The 23081-nt window shown below is 38.2% G+C and overlaps 1 protein-coding gene across 9 annotated transcripts in view; it reads right to left on the bottom strand.

Annotated features, from left to right (window-relative positions):
- Positions 1-23081, bottom strand: part of ELAPOR2 (endosome-lysosome associated apoptosis and autophagy regulator family member 2) — a 251430-nt gene that overhangs the window by 163063 nt on the left and 65286 nt on the right. Inside the window, exon 1 of one of the 9 annotated variants that reach the window (XM_057304436.1) lies at positions 2369-2652. The exons of 7 other annotated variants lie outside the window; for them this stretch is intronic. In XM_057304436.1, the coding sequence (XP_057160419.1) occupies positions 2369-2557 (189 nt within the window). In that variant the 5' untranslated portion in view covers positions 2558-2652. Of the gene's footprint in view, positions 1-2368; positions 2653-23081 lie in introns of those variants that run through there. One more of the 9 variants, XM_044386142.3, reaches the window with a different exon arrangement.

Consider the following 23081-nt stretch of genomic DNA (forward strand, 5'->3'; position numbering starts at 1 on the left):
TTTTGGTGTGCGGCATTCACCTCCTTTTCTATTACTCAATCATGGAAAAGGATAAACAGGTAAGAGTGAACACAAAATTGTTATTTTATTTCTTTGTCCACTGGAGTTGGCCTACAATTCCACAGGTCCGCCTCAGAGGAGGCCTCCTCCTTACCTCCCAGCACAAACAGACCCTACCCTCAGAGCCTGAAAAACACCTCCTCCTCTCCCTTTCCTCTTAAAAACAGTGTCAGAGAGAAACAATGATCGACTCTAGAAAACTGTCTCAGCGAGTTGGACCAGATGCCCAGGAGTGGACTCAGCCACTGTGAGACTGCTTGGCCTCTCCTATTTCCAAAGGAACCTCTAACTCTTAGTCAGTCGTCTTACAAATGTTGTCAGTCATCAGGAAGAATATCAATGCATCCGGGTATCACCATTTCTAAAAACACAACCAGCCACAGGCAAGCTCAATACAATCCCTCTGTATGAGTCACATATTCCCACTTTGGGGGGGGGGGGGAGGAATTCAAAGGAGACCTCAAGGAACTGAGTCACAAGCAATTTCTAAAGTCAGTGCAACAAAGAGCTGGGATTAATTGAAGAGAGCCTTCCTGAAATTTCTGTCATCTTCCTGCCTCTCCTTTCACTACTTCTTTGTTAGGCTGGAGGCTCTTACTCTGTTCTTTCTAGGTGTACATCTGTGGTCCATGTGACCATCCCAATGATCAGTCTATTGGTAATGACCAAAAAACATCAGTCCACTGGCCCCAACTTTCACCTTGATGTTTCAAGTAGATTCTTCATTACTAAGAATTAGTGTTACAAAAAGCTTAAGGCATTTCATTTCAGAAAAAGAAGTATGTTGGGCATATTGAGGCTGGGGGCCAGAGGCAAGGCTTTAGGTTTGTCCTGTTATAACTGTTCAATCAGAGGATGTCCAGGAAGCAGCTTTCTGTGGAAATCTGGAAGAATGGATCATTCCCACGTGATAGGTAAAGTTGGAGAACACAGATTAAACTACTAATTATATTGATAAGCGCTGAAGTTAAACACAGCTGTTTCTTGAGCGCTTGCCCTGATTTCCCCAATTGCAACACTCCTGTGTGCTCCCATATATGCCTTTGATCTGATTCTCTCTCATTTCAGTCTGTCCTGGGACTTGTACTATGAGAGAGGAAGATGAAAATCCAAGGATGATGGATGATGTCCAGAAGGCAGATACTCTATAATTCAAGCCTGGGTAAAATTCAAAAGTTACAGCATCACACACAAAGGAACAGGGTCTGGCCTTTCTTCCCAGAGGGGCTATTGGCTAACCTATTTTTGCTACAAAAATTAAAATGACCCATCACCCTGATTCTTAGCAATCTTCCTAAAAACAGTATCCACTCCCCATATCCTGCTGAACATAATCACTCAAAGTAGGTCAGAAATGTTGCTTCCTTCCCCTCATTGATTTTCATTAAGAGGCTGCACTTTCTGGAACACTAAAAGGAAAGATAAACACCCACTACAAGTACCAATGACACCCCCTGTAAATTTTTTGGCACACTAAGTCCACTTCCCCTAAAAGAAGGAGAAAATCTCATCACCCATCATTTTCTTCTTTTTGGCTGTAAGTCAACAATAATCTCGAAGTACAAAATAAACAGTGGCAATGCTTTAGTCAGATGAACACCTCCCAAAAGGAACATATTCACTCTGTCTTTTCTAATTTTCTAGATCACCAACCCGCCTCTTCCCTAAGTACACACTCTTTTATTCTCCCTAATCCATATCCACATTTTGCCAGAAGGATGCCAAGTGATACCACACACTGGCTTAGCAAGTCCCCAGGGCCTTATCAGGAAGCTGAGTGCGGGCGAGTGCGAAGAAGGGGTTTGTAGAGACCCCTACAGGGTCTAGGGGAAGAGAAGGAGGTGGAGAAACGGGGAGGAGGAACAGGGGGTGGGGGGGCGGAAAGCGGGAAACCCTCCTGTGGCATTATCTGGCTCTCCAGAAGAGCTGTGAGGAGGTGGGTCTCCAAATTCCACTAGCGGGGCTTCCCCAGTCTCCCCGCCACCCCACTTGCAGAAATCTCTGCCAAGGCCCCAGGTCCTCAAGCCAGGCACTCTGAAGAGGGCGCCGCAAAGTCCTTCAGAGCCCTCAAAACAGGAGCGCGAACAGAACAGCATCCCCCAAAAGACAGCAAAGCCACACACCCTCTCTCGGCCAGCCACCCGGGGCGGGCAACTTCATCCCTGCAACACACGGAAGCCCCCGTCCTCCAAGGAAGGCAAAAGGCGACGGCAGGGAGGGACAAACGGGCACCCGCCTCGCCCCTCACCTCCCGCTCCCTCCTCCCCCTCCCCCGCAAACTCCAGGTAAAGGACCAGGTGCTGCTCACCTCCAGGCAAGGAGGAAGCGGGCGGCCGGAGGAGGAGGGCAGCTCCCCAGCCCAGGCCGCCCGGTAGCCGGCGAGCGCCCAGCAGCAAATCCAGGCGGGGCTCCAGGGCGGCGAGAGCCCGCAGCGGGGAGCCCCAGCCCGCCGCCCCCGGCCCCTCCCCCGCGCCGGCCCCCGGGCGAGGAGCCGCATCTCCGTCCCAGTGCGGTCCGCCGGCCGGCAGGAAGGCAGCCTCCCCGGGTGGGGCGCGCTCGGCTCGCCGCTCGCTCGCCCCCTGCCCGTCCGCCCGCTGACAGCTCGGCAGCGCTCAGGGCCGGGCAGCCGGCGCCGGTGCTCCCGTCACGCCGGAGGGAGGGACCGCGGGGCGCGGGCGCGGCGCGGGGGCGGGCCGCGGGGCGGGGACGCGGGAGCCCGGGCGCAGGTGGCGCGGGCGAGTGCTGCGGCTCGGCCCCGCCGCTCCAGAGGGGCTGCGCCGCCGCCGGGCCCGAGCGTCGCCGCGCGGAGGAGAGCGAGAGACGCGGCGGCCCCCCGCGGTATCCCCGGGTCCCGTGGCCCGCCAGGAGGGGCGCTCCAGGCATGAAGCCAGAGTAGAATACAGGACATCAGGATATTGTTTATCAGGCGGCTGGTCTTTAAAATTGCCCTACTTTCTGCATCACACACAAGCCCTCACAGACGCGCCCTAGGAACGGCCCTTGGTGAAGATCCAGGCTGGCCAGCGTCACATCGAATTTTGGGGTGATTAAGATCAATGGGTAAAATGGCAGGGAGGAAAGGGGAATGAAATATCGATGCAGTTGGTAACTCAGTTTCCTCACCTCTTTAACGAAAATAGTAACAATACCCAGCCTATAGGGTTGTTAGGAGGGTTAAATTAATTGCACATAAAGCACCGAGGGGAGTGCCTGGCAAGCAGTAGATGCGATGGGTGTTGGTAGTAGTAGTAACCACAAGTACTGCTACTGTCGGTGTCATTTCATGGGGAAGATGCGTAACCTTGGGCAAGAAAGCCCTTTTGTTTCTGGAGGAAGCAGTTCTATATATACAATTACTGGGGTAGTCTCCATATGTTCTTTCCTTACAAATATACTGAACTGGTGGTGGGCACCAACAGGTGAACAAAATGGGCATATGACTTCCTCAGTTGTGGGGATCTCAAAGGTTCCTTCTTGCTCTATAATTCTGTGATTATGTGAATTCTCCTGTTGTTTCAAAGAAGTACCCAAGTTTCTGATGAGAGAAATGTACCTGGCTGACTCATAAATTGACCTGAATTTATGTGTCTCTATCTTTAATATTTTTTAATAAATGTTTCCACATGGAATGTGAAAGTTTCTCTCTCTCTCTCCCTCTTGTTCTGATTATCATAATTATGCATGTTAATTGTAAAAATTTGGGAAAATACTTAAAAGTACCAGGAAGAATGTAAAAATTACTAGGGATCCCACCAATGAGATAGGACACCATTAGCATGGTATTACCCTCTTGAAGAATTTCCTTCATGGTCTTTTTTTTTTTTTTTAAAGATTTTATTTATTTATTTGACAGAGAGAGACAGGCAGCGAGAGAGGGAACACAAGCAGGGGGAGTGGGAGAGGAAGAAGCAGGCTCCTAATGGAGGAGCCTGATGTGGGGCTCGATCCCATAACACCGGGATCACGCCCTGAGCCGAAGGCAGACACTTAACCGCTGTGCCACCCAGGCGCCCCCCTTCATGGTCTTTTAACTGCCTGTGTACTATAAAACTAGAATTATAATTTGTAACCTGCTTCTCTTTTTTCCTTAACAACATGAATATTTTCTCAAGTCAATGAAGTCTCTGCGAACACAGCCTTAATAATTGTCTAATAACATCTATGCTTTGGAGATACATAATTTACTATTGGATATTAGGCATTGTTTCTCAAGTATTTGATGTTATAAATAATTCTGGAATGATTGCCTTTGGTATGTAATCTGTTCACACTTCTACTTTTAATTTTCTATGGTTTTCTAGAATTGAAATCATTGGGTAGCACTGTATGTGTATTTTTGGGTTTTGATGAATAGGGCACAAATTCCCTCCAACAATTTTATATCAGTTGTTTCCAGCTGTTTGAGTATTTATCTAACATCATTCTAGATTTAATAATACTTTAGATATTTACCATTTTGGCAAAAGAGAAAAATGCTATCTTATTAGTATTTTTAAATGTATTTTTACAGTTTGTGACATTGAATTATTTTTCATATGTATTTACTGATTATGTATTTCCTTCTCTTGTCATTGTGTGTGAACTTTCCACTGGCACTCTGGCTATTTTTCTATTAAAGTTCCATCTTTTTTAATTAGTTTGTAAGCAGTCTTTAAGTTTTGCGTACTACACATTATTTACCGTATGTGTCCCAAATACATTTCTGAGTTTGTAGTCTTTTAATTTTGTTTCAGGTGGCCTTTTTTGCAAAAGATTATCATTTTTGTGTTCTCAAATATAACATTTCCTTCGTGATTTTTTCCTTTGTTTTATCCTTAGAGACACCTGTGCTTCTACAGATCCTTTTATAAATGCCTATAATTTCTTATTTAGTTATTATTTTCATTTTATATTTTTTATTCTTTAATGCATCCAAAATATATGAGTCAAATTATATTATTTTTTCATCTGAGCGAGACTTAACAGCATGGCTAATGGACAGTTTCTTTCCTTGTAAAAATAAGGATTGTCCTATTCAATGCATGTAGATTAAATGACAATTACAGATTATCCCAAGTGAGACATCTTGTCATTGTCAATAAATAACTTTTTCACTAACAGTAAAGTCGCAGGAAGAGAAATTTAAAACGTAATACCATTTATGGGGCACCTAGGTGGCTCAGTCGGTTCAGGGTCTGACTCTTGATTGCGGCTCAGGTCATGATGTCAGAGTTGTGAGATTGAGTCCCCCTTTGGGCTCCACACTCAGCACTGAGTCTGCTTGAGATTCTCTCCCTCCGCCCCTTACCCTACTTGCCTGCGTGCACTCTCTTTCTTTCTCTCTCTCAAATAAATAAATAAATAAAATCTTTTTATAAAACAAAATAAAATAAAAAAATGCCATTCACTATTGCACCAAAAAGAAGAAAATACTGAGGAATAAACTTAACCAAGTGAGTGAAAGAACTGTACTCTGAAAACTATAAAACACTGATGAAGGAAACTGAAGATGACACAAATGGAAAGATAGCCCATGCTCATGGATTGGAAGAATTAATATTGTCATAACTGTCCATATACACAAAGTAATCTACAGATTCAATGCAATCCCTATCAAAATACCAACAGCATTTTCACAGAACTGGAACAAATAATATTAAAATTTGCAAGGAACCACAGAAGACCCCAAATAAAAACCGGAGTTATCACAATTCCAGATTTCAAGATATACTGCAAAGCTATAGTAGTCAAAACAGTACGGTAACTGGCACAAAAATAGACATGAAGATCAATGGATCAGAATAGAGACCTTAGAAATAAATCCACATGTTTGTGGCCAATTATGGCAAAGGAGGCAAGAATATACAATGGGGAAAAGAGTCTCAATAAATGATGCTGGGAAAAGTGGACAGCTACATGTAAAAGAATGAAACTGAACTACTTTCTAACACCATACACAAAAATAGACTGCAAATGGATTAAAGACCTAAATGTGAGATCTGAAATCATAGAAATCCTAGAACACAGACAGTAGCTTCTCTGACATTAGCCATAGCAATATTTTTCTAGATATGTCTCCTAAGACAAGGAAACAAAAGCAAACACAAACTTTTTACACAGCAAAGGATATTGAAAGCTTTTGCACAGCAAAGAAAACCAGCAAGAAACCATCATGAAAACCTACTGAATGGGAGCAGATATTTGCAAACACTATATCTGATAAGGGATTAACATTCAAAATATATAAAGAACTTCTCCAACTCACACCAAATAAACCAAACAACCCAATTAAAAAATGGGCAGAGAACCTGAATAGACATTTTTCCAAAGAAGACATACAGATGGCCAATAGACAAATGAAAAGATGTTCAACATCACTCATCAGCAGGGAAATGCAAATCAAATCCACAATGAGATATTACTACACACCTGTTAGACTGGCTAAAATCAAGAAGACAAGAAACAAAAGTGTTGGTGAGGATGTGCTGAAAAAGGAAAACTTGTGCACTGCTGGTGGGAATGTAAATTAGTACAGCCACTGTGGAAAACAGTATAGAGGTTCCTCAAAAAATTAAAAATCGAATTACTATCTGATCCAGTAATTCCACTACTGGGCATTTACCCAAAGAAAATGAAAATGCAAATTTGAAAAGATATATGCACCCCTATGTTTATTGCAGCATTACTTACAATAGCCAAGACATGGAAGTAACCTAAGTGTCCATCAGTAGACAAATAGATTTTTTAAAAAAAACATGTGGTGTATATATATATTTTTTTCTCACATCCTTTTTTTAAATCTATTTGTAATATTATGGAATATTACATAGCCATAAAAAATTATAAGATCTTGCCTTTTGAGACAATGTGGATGGACCTAGAGAGTATTTGCTAAGTAAAATAAGTCAGACTGAGAAAGACAAATACCGTCTTATTCCACTCATAAATGGAATCTAAGAAAAAAAATGATGGGCACCTTGGTCGCTCAGTCAGTTAAGTGTCTGCCTTCCGCTCAGGTCAGGATCCCAGGGTCCTGGGATCGAGCCCTGCATCGGGCTCCCTGTTCAGCAGGGGAGCCTGCCTATCCCTCTCCCTCTGCTTGCACTCACCCTGCTTGTGCTCTCTCTCTGTCAAATGAAAAAATAAAATCTTTAAAAAATAAGTAAAAATAAATTTTAAAAAATGAATAAACAAACAAAAAGCAGAATCAGAACTATAAATACAGAGAACAAACTGATGATTGCCAGAGGGGAGGAGGTGGGAGGTTGGACAAATGGGAGAAGGGGAGAGGGAGATACAGGCCTCCAGTTATGGAATGAGTAAATCATGGGAATAAAAAGCAGAACATAAGGAATACAGTTGATGATACTGTATTAGCGATGTAATGGGGCAGATGGTCGCTACACTGGTGGTGAACACAGCATAATGTATCAACTTGTCAAATCACTAAGTTGTACACCTGAAACTAATGTAACATTGTATGTCAACTATACTCACAAATAATAATAATTATCATTTTCTCAGAGCAGTCTTACCTATAGAAAAGATCTTGACCTTAGGTAATTAAAACCAGCACACAGATTGACAGAGAAAGGAAAATTTCAAGAAAACTCTGATCCCCTTGCACCTGTTCTGAAATCTAACAGCAGATTATTCAAATGGTTTGTGATTATCTGAACAATAACTTTACTTTTAAAAGCCTAGTTTTAAAAAAATACTTCAATATAAAAATTCCTAATGAAATGGGGGGGTGAGGTTCAACTGTGAAATTTAAATAGCTTAAAGTCACTAGACGGTCATCAATTTTCACTTTCATTTATGCAGTACATAACTGAAAATTGAACCAAACTTTGCTAATCAACAAAAGTCACTGCTGTACCCAAATGATGCTAAACACAAAGATTTTTTAAATTTTTTTTTAACTTAAAGCAGATGGTGGTATAACAAACCAAAATTTTAGAGATTGTCTAAGTACACAAAGATTAGAAAAAAATTTTAAATGAATGCAAACAACACATTTTCTAAAAATCCATTTTAAACAGTCAAAATGAAAAAATTAATGAATTTTCTGTATCTAATTAGCAAAGTAATAGTTTTGGCAACTGTATGTTGTGTATTATACACTCAAGAGAACAGGCACTTCTGAAAATCAATCTGACAATATACAGTAAGTGTCTTAATATATTTGTGCCTTAATCCAGTAATTTTTACTTTCATGACTCTGTTTAAGGAACTAATAGGGAAGGAGCACAAAGTTCTGTACAAGAATACTCACTATTGTCTAATACAATTAAAAATGAAATAGCCCATATGTCTCTAATAGGGGAACAGGTACATGAATTATGCTACTTCACATGGTAGAATTATACAGACATTGAAAATTACATTTCCCAAAGAATACTAAATGAGTCAAGGAAATGTTATCACATAATGTTAATGTAAAAAAGGAATAAACAAACTTTAATAAACAATATTCCCAAGTATAGGGCAGGAGGCAGTGTGTAAGTGTGCTTTATAGAAGGAATATGACTAGAAATCAGAATGTTGGCAATGATAATCTTTTAACGGTGGCATACAGATATTTTTCTTTTATTTTTACAGATTTGTTTTCAATTTTTCTACAATTATCATAGATCATTTTCATAATCATTATGAATTACTAGAATGTTTGTGTTCTTTGATGCCTACCAATCCTACCTCAAGAAATCATCAAAGATATATACAAAAATATAAGGACAAAAATGTGCACCAAGTGTTATTTGTCAAAGAAAATAAATAAAACCTAAATATCTAACTCTAAGAAACAGTTAAGTAAATAATAATATTCAATGGTATATCACCTCAACCCAAAGAATTGTTTTATGAAAAGTCTCTGACAGAGGGAAATGCTTTTACAAAAATGTTTTCTGTTAAATGGGAAAAATCATGATACAAAATTCGTACACAATAGATACATCCAATAAAATAAAAATATAAAACATGGATAGAAGGCTATGAGCCAATTTCAGGGGTGATTAACAGGTAGGAGAAGAAGAATGGGGGATTGGGCAAGATAAGTGGAGAAGACTCGAAATGGAACAAAAAAAATTATTCAAAAAATGGAAAATAGGTCATATGAGGAAAGGCTAAATTATGGTTACTTGATTTACTGTCTCTAAGTCCAGAAAGACTTTTACCGGTGGTACGTATGTCCCTTGCTCTCCACTTCCTTCAAGGATCAAAACAAACCTATTTTTAGTAAAAGAAGAAAATTCTTTCACTTGGGTATACAGTTGAACCTTCTGTGAGAGGTTGCGGAGATATTAAAAAAAGATTGTGAAGTCAGACAAAACTGCATTTAAAATCAAAACTCCACTGTTTGCTGGCTGTGTGATCTAGGGAACATTATATAATCTCCCTTGGCTTCAGTGTCTTCATCTGTAAATTAGAGTTAAAAATGCCTGACATCGTAGGCTTGGTTTGCAATGAATTCATAAATACAATGAATTAATGTGCCTAAAGCATTGCCATGTTTATTGGTATATTTGTAGTTCTTTATAAACGTTTCTTTTTTTAAAAAAGATTTTATTTATTTATTTGAGAGAGAGAGATCATGAGCAGGGAGGAAGGGCAGAGGGAGAGGGAGAGGGAGAAGCAGACTCCCCACTGAGCAGGAACCCCAAGATCATGACCCAACTAACTTGGATGCTTAACCAACTGAGCCACCCAGGTGCCCCTATAAATGTTTCTTCTTAAAAAATAGGTGCATTTCGGGGCACCTGGGTGGCTCAGTCGGTTAAATGTCTGCCTTCCGCTCAGGTCAGGATCCCAGTGTCCTGGGATTGAGTCCCGCATTGGGCTCCCTGCTCAACTGGGAGTCTGCTTCTTCCTCTGCCTGCCACTTCCCCTGCTTGTGCGCTCGCACTCTCGCTCTCTCTGACAAATAAAATCTGAAAGAAAGAAAGAAAGAAAGAAAGAAAGAAAGAAAGAAAGAAAGAAAGAAAGAAAGAAAAGAAAGGGAAAGAAGGAAAGAAAGAGAAAGAGAAAGAGAAAAGAAAGAAAGAAAGAAAGAAAGAAAGAAAGAAAGAAAGAAAGAAAGAAAGAAAGAAAGAAAAGGGGAAAGAAAAGAAAAGGGGAAAGAGAAAAGAAAAGAAAAGAAAGAAAAGAAAAGAAAGAAAAGAAAAGAAAAAAGGAGAGCATTTCTCCGCTTGAGTTCACAAACTCCCGGGGTGGGCTGTGGAAGGGGGCACCTTCAGTGTTTTCTTAGGAGATCAGGTTTTTTCTCTGAGAATTTTTATATTTTGAATTTGCATTTTGTTGATAATGAGAAAAATTATAATCTCTACATAAACATATACTTTTTTTTAGATTACTTGTATGTCACTCTTTCGCATGAAATGTTAGTACCTCTGCTTGCACTTGACTTTATGATCCCTAAGTTTCACTCCCTGTATGCCAGCCACACTGGCCTCCTTGCTGTTCCTTCAACCTACCGGATGTCCTTCTACCTTAGGGCCTTTGTATTTGTTATTCCCTCTGTCCAGAATGCTCCTTCTTCTTCAGGTCCTTACTCAAATGTCATCTTCCCAATAAGGACCTCCCTGGCCACCCTAACACCCCGACACTCCCGATTCCCCTTCCCTGCTTTGCTTTTCTACCTAGCAGTATCATCTTGCATGTTGCCTATTTTACTTACTATTTCTCCTCACTAAAATGGAAGTTCCATGAAAAATAGGTATTGCTTTTGCTTTTGCTTTTATTTTTTTGAAGATTTTATTTATTTATTTGAGAGAGAGAGAGAGAGAGAGGGCATAAGTGGGGGGAGGGGCAGAGGGAGAGGTAGACCCTCCACCAAGCAGGGAGCTCCATGCAGGGCTCCATCCCAGGACCTTGAGATCATGACCTGAGCCAAAGGCAGATGCCCAACCAACTGAGCCACTCAGGCACCCCATGCTTTTGCTGTGTTTCCAGATCTAGTACATAGGCACTTAATAAATATAGGTGGCATGAATGAGTGCATTATGAGATGACCATAAATGAGAGCAATTAAATGCAGGTTTGTTACTGTTAATATGAAATATTTCAGATGCACAGCAATTCATTTAATAGTTTCTAAAATTTATCCCAAGATGAATTTGAGGGTTCCCCCAAATTCTCAGTTTGAGAAACAAAGGATGAGTCTCAGATAACGGTATCCACTTTATCCGGTTTAAGGGAAAGGAACTTATAGCGTAGTATTGGCTACTTTACAAAATTTCCTGAGGGGCCAGGGAACGAAGCTTGGATCTATGCAGCCAGGAGACCCACAGCTACGCGTGACAGCCTACCCGCCCGTAACACGACTGTGGTAGAAACTCCCCCGCAGACTTCACACACCACTCAGCAGGTGTGATGTTTAAAAACCCAACATCAAAAACAACAACAACAACAACAACAAAAAACTGTACACCAAAACCTCTGTGCCTACTAAAGCAGAAGACCCAAATGCCCCTGTTGCCGTGTCAGCCGGAAGAATTAATCTACACTCACACAGCTGCCATCTCACGTTGCTCACTCCCTCCTTCCGAATCTCATGTGAGGACATTTCCTGGGGAAAATCTGGTTTTAATATACAATCTGGTTACAAGGGAGTCTTGCGAACATTTTAGCTAGCTGTCTCACCTCTTTGGTTCAAGAAGGCACACTAAAAGTAGGACAGATTGGAGAGAAGTGAGTCAAAGTACATTTTCTACAGCAGTTCCCCCTCTTGCCACTCAATGTACATAAACACTCTCACCCCTACATTAAAACTTCCATCTCTGAGGGATGTTCACATTGCTCTTCTAACTCAGTGACAATCCCACCTTGATATACTGAAATCTATCAGATAAATTATAAAGTTAACTACCAGTTAAAATCATTTTGTATTTGTGATAGTGGTCACACAAAGCTACATATGCATTAAAATTCATAGAATTGCCTACCAAAAAAGTCAATTTGACTGTATGTTAAAGAATGAATTGTTTAAATATTTTTATTTATTTATTTGAGAGAGAGACAGAGAGAGAACAAGTGGGGGGAGGGGCAAAGGGAGAGGAAGAGGGACAAGCAGACTTCCCACTGAGTGGAAAGCCTGAGATGAGGCTGAATCCCAGGGCCCCGAGATCATGACGTGAGCTGAAGGCAGATGCTTAACCCACAGAGCCACGCAAGCGCCCCAAGGATTAATTTTAAAAAAATACTGCAACTCAGTGACTACTGAAGTTAATAACCACTAAAGATGACAACATGTTGGGTTTTGTAGACATTAAATATTTATTAAGTTTGAAAAAAAAACTAGGGAAACTGAGGAAAAACAATATAAAAACAATATATTATTACTATATCCATATAAAAACAAGAAAATATGAGCAGGGACAATAATTTTCATTTCTTCAATTGCTTCTGACATTACCTTTGGTATTGATAACTTTCTTCACATTCTCTTTGTGCTCAGGCAGTAGCTCAGCAGTCATGGTTGTTTGGTGAGGCAATCCAAAAGCAAATTCCTGAATGGTCTGAACCTTGGTGACCCTAACTGTAAGGGGTTGTCTCCCATTAACTGTTTTCATTGGATATTACAATAGTAGGAGGTGCTCCAGAGGTATTCCTGAGCTCCATCATTGAAAATCATAGTAAACTTTTTGTTTTCTTTTTTTGCACCCTGGTCTGTTGTCAGAAGGAGCCCAAAAAGGCCAAATGGCCATCTTAGCATCTCACCTCCCAGTTCAATTGTCTTCCCTGGTGGAATATTTCTCTGCTAAATACCAAGACCTCCAAATTAGCAGAATCTAAAGGAACAGACTTGGGAAGGAAAATTTTGTGTTTTGTTCATTCAGTGTAATAACGAGAAATACTACCCCACTTCACTCCATAATTTCTGAACCAGGGCAGTCTGGTTTTGAAAGAAACAGCATCATATATTGGTCGCTAGTTCAGAGAATATGTTTTATCCTGATGGACACCACACTGACATCAAAGGTACCGTTCCCCAGCTGAGACAGTAAATCAGTTCCTTAGGTCATTCTGCTATACCATAAGCCAGGTGCTCTGGGTGAGTGTTTCGTGGAAATACCAGTCAAGGCACTGGCCTTAATTACTTCACTGTGAAATAAACTTCTTGATTAAAAGCAGTATTGTGTGAGAAAGCAATATTGTGTTATGTAATTCGGACATGATGTAAATATGGCATTAAGTCAACAGAAGCAGCATACTGGACCAAGAAAATAAACCATCCAGATTAAGTGTTTATTCCAGTAAGGATAAAACACTGTTCATTTTATAATGTAGGGGACCCAATATAATCAACCAGCAGTTAGGCTGGTCCCCTCGTTATATCATACAATTTCAAGAGCTCACTATTGGTCTCTACTGCTGGCAGACTGAGCATTCAGCCATGGTAGGAGACCCAGATCAACCTTGGAGACAGACAATCGATTTTTTATTAAGACATGAACAATCTTCATCACTGCTGTGACGGACCATTGTTTATGAGCTCATTGACACAGTAACCAGAGAAAGGAGTTGACTGACATCAACAGAGTGAGTCATCTAGTTCACCTGGTTATTGAACATTTGGTGAAAATTCACAAGGGACATTAATATTCCTACACACTAGGCTCTTTTCAAGAAATTCATTTACATGATTCTCAGTCCTCTTTAACAGCAAACCTCCAGTCTTGTTCCTTCCCATTCCTTCACTGTATTACCCGTGAACAGGTGTAGATTAGACATCGTGTCACCTTCTTCCAGGCAATGCCTACCATGGGGTTGAATCTGTTGGAAAAATTCCCTTTTCCATTGTCCTTAAACCACACATGATTTATTTGTAAATCAATATAAAAGTAGGGAGAGAGTCTGAGTTTTTCCATACATAATTCTAAGACCAAGAAGCATAAACTAAAAATCAAAGAAAAATTAAACCACTTGGAAGCAGACTATTATGCCAAATGAGATAGTAAAGTCAATACAACTTTTTCCTATAAGACTTATTGTTCAAAGAATTCTGTGCAATAACAAGCTTGCTTGTGAATCACATCCCCAATATTTGCATGTCTATTAACTAATATTGACATTACTTGGGACAAATCATTGCTGGCTCTTAAAGCTGAGCCATCAGAAATCCTGTGACCTGACAATTCTTTGACCATTTTATCAACTTCCCTATTTTAAAAAGAAATGCAAGTATGATTGGCACGTGCAGATTCTGCAAATCCATTTGCCCAGATACTGCAGATAAAAGCAGTGAAGGAAATAAATTTTAGTCCTGAAAGGTCAAGGATATGCAATTCTTACTCCGGGTGAGATGCTTCAGTCAAATAGTTTTTTGAAAGAGAAGACTGGGTGACTGGACACAGATTTTTTTAAAGATCTTAAATGTTAAGCACTGTAAAGAAGTCAACAGCTGCAGAACCACAGAACCTTAAGAGAGGATTGGCCTTTAAAGATCATGGAGCCAAATCCCGTCTCAAATCCCTGAATCCCTGAATCCCTGCAACTCTCCATCAAATGACTTTTCAGACCTAAAAAAAACTTCCGTCATGAGCAATCACTCCTTTCCCAGGCAGCTGTCCTACCTTTGCAGAGCTCTCCCAGGAAGAAAGTCTTCAGGGGAGCAAAAAAACCTCTCATTGTCATAATCCTAACTCCGAGGCCCACACAGAGCCAAGAGCACTGGCCTTAATTCCTCTTCCCATGAGGACACTTCAAAGAGCTTCCTCCTTTCACAATCTTCTCTTCTTCAGAATAAACATCCCAGTCGCTGCTATCATTTTGCACAGTATTTGATTTTATGGTCACCTCAATTTTCAATATTCCTCTTAAAAGTATACATTTAAAATGAAGTAATAGCATAGATTCCATCCATAATAGAGTAGAAGAATAATTTCCCTTATTCTAAACAGGCTATAGTTCTATCTCATTCAAGGTAGACTTTCTGCAAGTCATACTAATGTTCCCTGTAACTGCTACCCCTCATTAGGAGCTCGCGATGTGCCAACCACCTCAAAGAAGGCCTCGCATACGTCACCTCATTTACTTCTCATGACAACCCCCTGGGAGGTAGGTACTATTTCCATCCCCATTTTCAAATGAAGCAAACGAGCTTTAGAAAGAATAAGTATCTTACCCAAGTTTACATACCCTATAAGTGGCTGAGTTTGTTGGTTTTTTAAGAAGACTTATTTATTTAAGGAGAGAGAGAGAGAGAGCATTCATGTAAGTGGGGGGAGGGGTAGAGGGAGAGAGAATCTCAAGCAGACTCCCTGTTGAGCAGGGAGCCCGACTCAGGGCTTGGTCCCACGACTCTGAGATCATGACCGGAGCCAAAATCAAGAGTCAGACACCCAACCCACTGAGCCACCCAGGTGGCAGAATTTGGATTCTATACCAGGATTTCCTGAAAAGTAGCAGCTAACACCTATTAAGCACTTACTATGTGCCAGCACTGTGCTAAGCCCTTACCTCAAACTGTTAAGTACCTAGTATTATTATTCCCATTTTACACATAGGGAAACTGAGGCTGAGAGAGTTTAACAAAGTGGCTAGAAATTAAGAACTAGCTTACCCAAACAGGATTCCAGAGTCAGGATTTTATATTTATCTCTTATAGAACATATCTTACTGGATTCCGTCCATCCCTCTACTCTGTCAAAATTTTTTAAAGATACTGATTTGATCTAAAGTATTTTTATACTTCCTATTTTTTTACAACTGCAAGTTTTGTGAGAAAGGTTTCCATGTGTTCTAGTTACCAACAAATTGTGCTGCATAGAATAAGGCCTAGGAAAGGGTTATCCACAAACCACCCGAAACCTCTCTCCAGATGCCATTAATCCACTCATCAGACCATATCCACCCAGTCATTCAACCTCTGATACACTATTTAATCTAGGCCATATTTCTTCATTTTGTCCACAGGAATACAATGAGTTTATTAAGTGTTCTACTGAAATATAGATTTGTTACTCATCTCAAACTTTTCAACCCTATCAAGGAAGAATATCATATTAGTGTGAAGTAATTTAGAGACAGTAAATCCACCTTGGATCTTAGTGATTACCATTTCTGCTTCTAAGTATTTATTATGTTTTCAGAGACAAAACACTAAATATATGTTACATTGCTTTCATACTCATGGTACTATATTTTTATTCATCTAATTGGAGACAGCCCTTTCTGCATCATCAAAATGCAATTTGAGTTCCAGTGTCTTCCCACTCAGTCTTCTGGGTTGATTTGGAGTCTTCTGAGTTGATTTTGGTCAGGCAGTGTGACAATATGTTGCTTTTTATAAATCCATGCTTGTGATCTCAGCTCTTGGGCGTCTTTAAGATTGAGAGTATTATTTTAGGGTTTTGTTTTCATTTCTTATTTGGTTAAGCTGATAGTTTCACTTTTTCCTTAATTGAATTAGCCATCACTGTAAGTGAATTACCTTCTCTTGAGAGTCATCCAGAAGCTTTTGATACATACATGTTTGGCACCTGAATTATACTCCTTTAGGACCACGAATCTGTCATTCAGTCTTTCCTGGCTTTGAAAGGCCAATAGATTTGGCAGTTTTCTACTACCCCTGATTTCATTGTTTGCTGGTTAATAGTCCTTCGTATAAAATAATGTTTTGTTTCAGTTCTGTATTAGTGTTGTGTTTTTGAAACTTTTAAAGCAACATTACAGATTCAAACTTAATTCACACATTGAATCCTACCACATATGACTGTATTATCACTCACAAAGATAATGAGCAGTAAGAAGGGTAGGAAATGGGACATATTCTTTTTTGACATTGCTTTTTAGGGAACACCCAGATTTGAAGTATGTCAAAATGTGAAAAATAGCTACTTCTGAAGAGAAGCAATAGTTATGCTAATTATTGAGGCGTTTAGGTGATAAATTGTGCCCATATTTCAAAGCAGTATAAAACAGAGAATTTTCAAGCGTTTTTCTGTCTTTCATTCCCTATATATACAACCTGTAAGAGAAGATAAAGTTGTTTGATTGGAAGTGCTAAAGGTCACACATCTGTCTAATATTATGAAATGCTTTGTATTACATACTCTATATTTGCTTAACTGAACACCAAATTTCCCCCCATATTTTTGTCAATCTGGTATCCTGTCCCAATTAGCTTCATCTTAAATATATCTGTATGGCTATTACCCCTCTGAGAGATACAAAAGGTCACTTTCCCTTTCTAAAATACAGAATTATTCAACAGAGCTTAATAACTGCACTGCTAATGTAATTCTTACTATGCCTCTGAGAGAAAATGCTGCTTGAGATAGATTTGGACCAACTTTCATTTGTAATGTTAATGCATTTTGCCTGGAAAGCCTCAGCTGTGTCACTTCCCCACAGGCTGGCCAGAGCCTAATGAGGTTTTGGTACTGGAGTGGAGAAAGACACACATTCTCATTTCTCATCTCGGTTCAGAAATAAAAATTACATTAGCCATTTGTAGTATGCCTATTAGTATTCCTTTGATAATTTTAAGATCCTTAGCATTTTTAAGTAGACCTTGAATTTTGATACCACAAATCCTAATTGGCATTTAATGATTCTTTTCTTATTAACAAAATGAGTTGACCTAAGAAATTTATAGAGATGCTCTGTTAAACTAGTATCATAACCTAAAAAATAAGATAAAATGATCAAAACTGAGCAAGAACAAGCCCAGTTCTCGCTTTAAAATGAGGGGAATATTAGTTCCTAAATATTGTGTCCTTAGAGTTATGACTCCGGCTTGAATCTTAACTCATGGAAGGAAATGCCAAGAACTTGGTTCAAACCTGTTCAGAAATAAATAATTTTTTTCTAAGCAATGGAAGTAATTATGTAAACAACATCCCACCGTCATCAGAAACCCTGAATAAAATATCCATATTTTGCTGTCTCACAATCCCAGACTTCAGCCCATCCTCATTTACCTCCGTTTATTTAATTTTTTTATATTTGCTTTATTTATTTTTTGTATTATTATGTTCAATTAGCCAGTATATAGTACATCATTAGTTTACCCATTCATAATTGCTAGAGATTAACTGAGTAAGTCTTGATTCCACTATCAGCCTCCCATAAATGACAGATTTTAAACTATATAAAACTGAGAGGTGTATGCATCCATTAGTCCCCCTACTAATTTAAGTTCAAATTACTTGACCTAGAATTCATGGCCCTTCACACTCTGGCCTCAGCCTGACTTTCCCTTCTTATCATTAACAATTTCCTTAAAATCACTATGATCCAGTCAGGCATATAGTTATCTAAAATCATTCCATGCTTTTTTATCTCTCTACACCTTTGTTCATGTTCTTTGGTCCCTCTACCTGGAGTGAACTGCCATTCATCTCCCTCCATCTATCCTATAGATTAAGATAAAATATCACCTTCTGCAGTGATTTGCTTCAGTTCCCCAGCTAGGTATGAGTATTTAGTTTAAACCATCTTTATGGAATTTATCATTATATCTATAAATGATATAAATGATCTTTGAAGCCCAGGGACCTTTCAGTATATTTACTGGTATCTTCTGCAATGTAACACAGCATCTCACAGAATGCCCAGTGAATATATATAAAAGAGTGAATAATTGAATAAGCATTTAGTCTATGATCTTGTATTTATACTATGTATTATTCATAAAGATACCCCCATTCTTTTCATACCAATGCAACTTTATTATAGGGATAAATTATTTTCAAAGACCCTAAGAAATCCGTTTTCCAGTAATATGACATACCTGACACTTTACCAACCCTCCCACTGAAAATAATTAAAATAATTTTTAAAAATTTAAATACATCCTTATGTTAGCAAGAAAATAAGGACCCTCAGAAACCAAAAACTAAGGAATCCAGAGAGGTAACCTGAACTTTGAATCTGGTTTTGACTTTGAGTACATCTGCCTATGAAGGTGAACTTGAGCTTCTGTATTTATAGGTAACAGGAGATAAATCTTAAGAGGCACCTGACCAAGATGAGAAATCTAATTGGAGATTCCTTAATAAATCAGGTACCCCAGAGGCCTAAACCCTCAAAGTATATGTGAACTAAAAATAAATCCAGGAGACAATCAGGAAAATTGCCTATTATAAAATGTGGCATTGGGTAGAAGGAAACATTAAATCCTCCCTTGGAATTCATATCCACAAGCTGGGCTTCACCAGAGCTCATACTACCTAGGAATATTTAAAAAAAAAAAAAAATCCTCAAGAAAGAAAACCTAAAGTGTTTCTATATTGGTAGAGTTCCCCAATGTTTGGCAAAAGTGAATGCAAATAGTCACTGGAGGTATAAACTGCCAATACAGGACTTGAAAAATTTGAACAGATAAAATTCCAAAAATTAAGAACTTATAGTTAAAACTTGTAAGATGCATAAGGAAACATGCCACCTGGAGTGGGAGATGGTAGAAACAAAGACAGCAAAGTTAGATGTGCAAAAACTTCAGATATTGGAATTAGAAGACAAAGAATAAATATTAAATATACTTAATATATTTTAAAAATTAAATGTCCCTAAACATATAAGGGGAAAATAAGAGAATATATTTTAAAGATTAAACTGGTTTTGGGGTGCCTGGGTGGCTCAATCAGTTAAGCATATGCCTTTGGCTCAGGTCATGATCCCAGGGTTCTGGAGTCCAGCCCTGCATTAGGCTCTCTTCTCAGTGGGGAGTGTGCTTCTTCCTCTCCCTCCACTCTTCCCCCCACTCATGTTCTCTCTTTCTCTCTCAAATAAATAAATAAATAAACCTTTTTAAAAAGATTAAACTGGTTTTAAAAGAGACAGAGAGAGAGAAAGGAAGGAGGGAGGAAGGAACTAAATAGGACACTTAGAAATTAAAAATTAAAAAGTTGGAATTAAAAACTCAATGAAGTTTTCTTTCCACTTTTCCTTTCTTTTGTTCCAGCCCAACGATTCAGCCTTGGTTTTTTGTCTTTGTTTTTGTTTTAATTAGCAAAATTCCTTCACCTTATCTACCAAAACAATTACCACTAAACATCACACTTAATGATAAAAACATCCCATTTGAGATCAAGACAATGACTAGAATGCCCACTTTTTTCAAGGTTGTATTGGAGTCTCTAGCCAGTACCAAAAGGAAATAAAGGAAATAAACACTAGAAAGAAGGGAAGAAATTAAAATATTATTATTTTCATGTAGTATGACTATTATGAAAATCCAACAGAATCTATAAATAATTTCTAGAATAAGAAAAGAGTTCAGTAAATTTGCAGAGTAAAAACCTATTGCATCTTACAGGGTACATGGGTGGTGCAGTCAGTTAAACTCCTAACTCTTGGTTTCAGCTCAGGTCATGATTTCAGGGCTTTGAGATCAAGCACCACATCAGGCTCTGCAATTAGTGCAAAGTCTGCTTCACACTCTCTCTGCTCCTCCCTGCTGTGTGCTCGCACTCTCTCTTTCCATCTCATAAATAAATAAATCTTTTTAAAAAATCGATTGCATTTTATATGCCAATAATACAGAGTTGAAAAACAGACTCTTAAAAACTAAGGTAAAAATGCATGAAATAGGAGGAAATTTAATAAAAATATGTAAAACTGTTATAGACAAAAATATAAATTTTACTTAAGTATACTAAAGACTTAAATAAATCAACAAGTATACCATGTTCATGAACTAAAAGACTAATATAAAGATCGTAGCTTTGTAATTGTTATGTAAATTCGATATAGTAAAAATAACAATCCTATCAGCTGTGTGTGTATGCATTAACATATTTAGTCTAAAATTTATATTGATGTTCAAGGGTCAAAAAATTGTCAAGATGTTATTCTACTGAAGGAGTAGAAAAAAAGTTTGGAAAACCTGACCTATTAGATATCAAAACTTTTTATGAACTTACAGAAATTAAAATTAGGTGATGTTGACACAGACTGACAATTAAAGAAATGAAATCTAATAAAAGGCTCAGAAATAAACTCCTACATTTATCAAATGATATATGGTCAAGGTGGTATTAAAAATTGGTGACAGACAGATGGACTTTTCAAGGTGGTACTGGAACAATTGAGTATTCACAAGGGGTAAAAATGATTGTGTATCCTTACCTGATACAGTTAAACAACATTCAATCTCAGCTGGATTAAATATCTATATGTGACTGTAAAAACTATAATTAGAATACATAATAGTAAAATATTTTCATGACCTCACTGTCCAGAAAAATTTCTTAAAATGTGCAAACATAAATAATATAATTGATAGAATTGACTTTATAAAAATCAAGAACATCTGTTCCTCAAAAGACACCATAAAAAGATTAAAAACGATAACAACAACAACAAAAAAAACCTCACAGACTAGAAGATCTTCCTGGGAGAAGGATTCATATGCAGAATATATAAAGAATTCCTATGAAACAATAAAAATGCAGAAACCAGCAACATTTATTAAAAACATCCCTCCAACAGACTTAATTACATATAAATACTTTGTAAATCAATACCTGTTGCCACATCAATTTTAATAAATTTAACATTGAAATAATCATTTTTCCTAAAACCAGAGTTATCCAAGATCAAAACCTGTAGTCATACTTACCACTTACCTTACTTTGCTTTCCATATTCATTTGTTTACCAAATACATTCACTTCTTTCTCTGCAAGTTTTCTCACATTTTTGTCCTTTCCATTACCATGTCACTTCATGCTTCACAACTTCATTTACTTAAATTTGTGATAAGCTTCTAACTGGTCTCCCTTCCTCAAAGTTATCTTTTACACCCTTCCTGTTTCCTGCTCACCAAATCTAGATTAATCCACCTTAACCACACTTTAGTTTTCAATGAAAACACATTTAATCACAACCACATAGTAACATGCTGAAAATATTCTAAAAATGGGGAGTGGCTTTTCCATTATACAAGTCATAAAATTTGATACATGAAAGAACACCCCAATTGGATGGATACTAATTTGTGAACCATATGGAAAAAAAATAAATTATATTTCTAAAGTACACCATATATATTAAGAAAATCATGTATGAAAAAATGAAACAGTTTTGAAGATGTAAGAGACTAGCTTTACAACCTTAGAGTAGAAAAAGTTTTCTTAACTAAGACTCAGTAAGAACAAACCACACAAGAAAAGATGATAAATTTGACTACATTAACATTTAATACTTGTGTTTACTTAAAAAATCCATTTAAAAAATCAAAAGATAAATCACACCCTGAAAGAAAAAATTTGCATCACAAATTACTGTCAAATGATTTATGTCCCAAAAATATGTTTAAAAAACATTTGTCTAAATCAATGATAAAAAGACAAATAACCCAATGGAAAATGGGCAAGGGTCCTGGAAAGCAATAGACTTGGAAACATGAAGGACCAAAAAGCATAAGAAACCATGTTTAATCTCATTATTACTCAAGGATATACAAGTTTAAACTATACTGAGCAACCAGACTGGCATGAGTCAACTGACAATAACAAGTCTAAGATGTGGTTCCTGGCGCAAATAAAACTGTTCCATGGCTATAGCATCACTTTAAACTTGTCCAATTACGACGCTGTATACCTGAAACTAATGTAACACTGTGTATTAACTCTACCTCAATCAATCAATCACAACTGTTACATGGAAGCGTAAACTGGCACAACACTCACTCTGGAAAAACCCTATGACGTCATCCAATAAAGTTGATGCCCTTACTCTATGACCCAGCAATTATACTCCTCCTAAGAATATATATCTCCTACAGAAATATTCGCATATGTGCACCAGGACACTTGTAAAAGAACGTTCACACCAGAATTTACAGTAAAAACCTGGAAACAGCCCAAATGTCTGTCAACAATACAAAGGATAAACAAATTGTGGTATATACATACAATAGAATTTCACATACAGTGGTAAAAATTAAAGAACTACAGATTACACAGAACAACATGGATGAATCCCAAGAACATAATATCCAACACAAAAGCGGGCTATAGAAAAATGTAAATAATATGATTTCGTTTATGTAAGACACAAAAGTATGTCCTACCTACATGGATATTTTTCTAT

Source organism: Ursus arctos, unplaced genomic scaffold, assembly GCF_023065955.2.
Source record: "Ursus arctos isolate Adak ecotype North America unplaced genomic scaffold, UrsArc2.0 scaffold_3, whole genome shotgun sequence".
NCBI lineage: Eukaryota > Metazoa > Chordata > Mammalia > Carnivora > Ursidae > Ursus > Ursus arctos.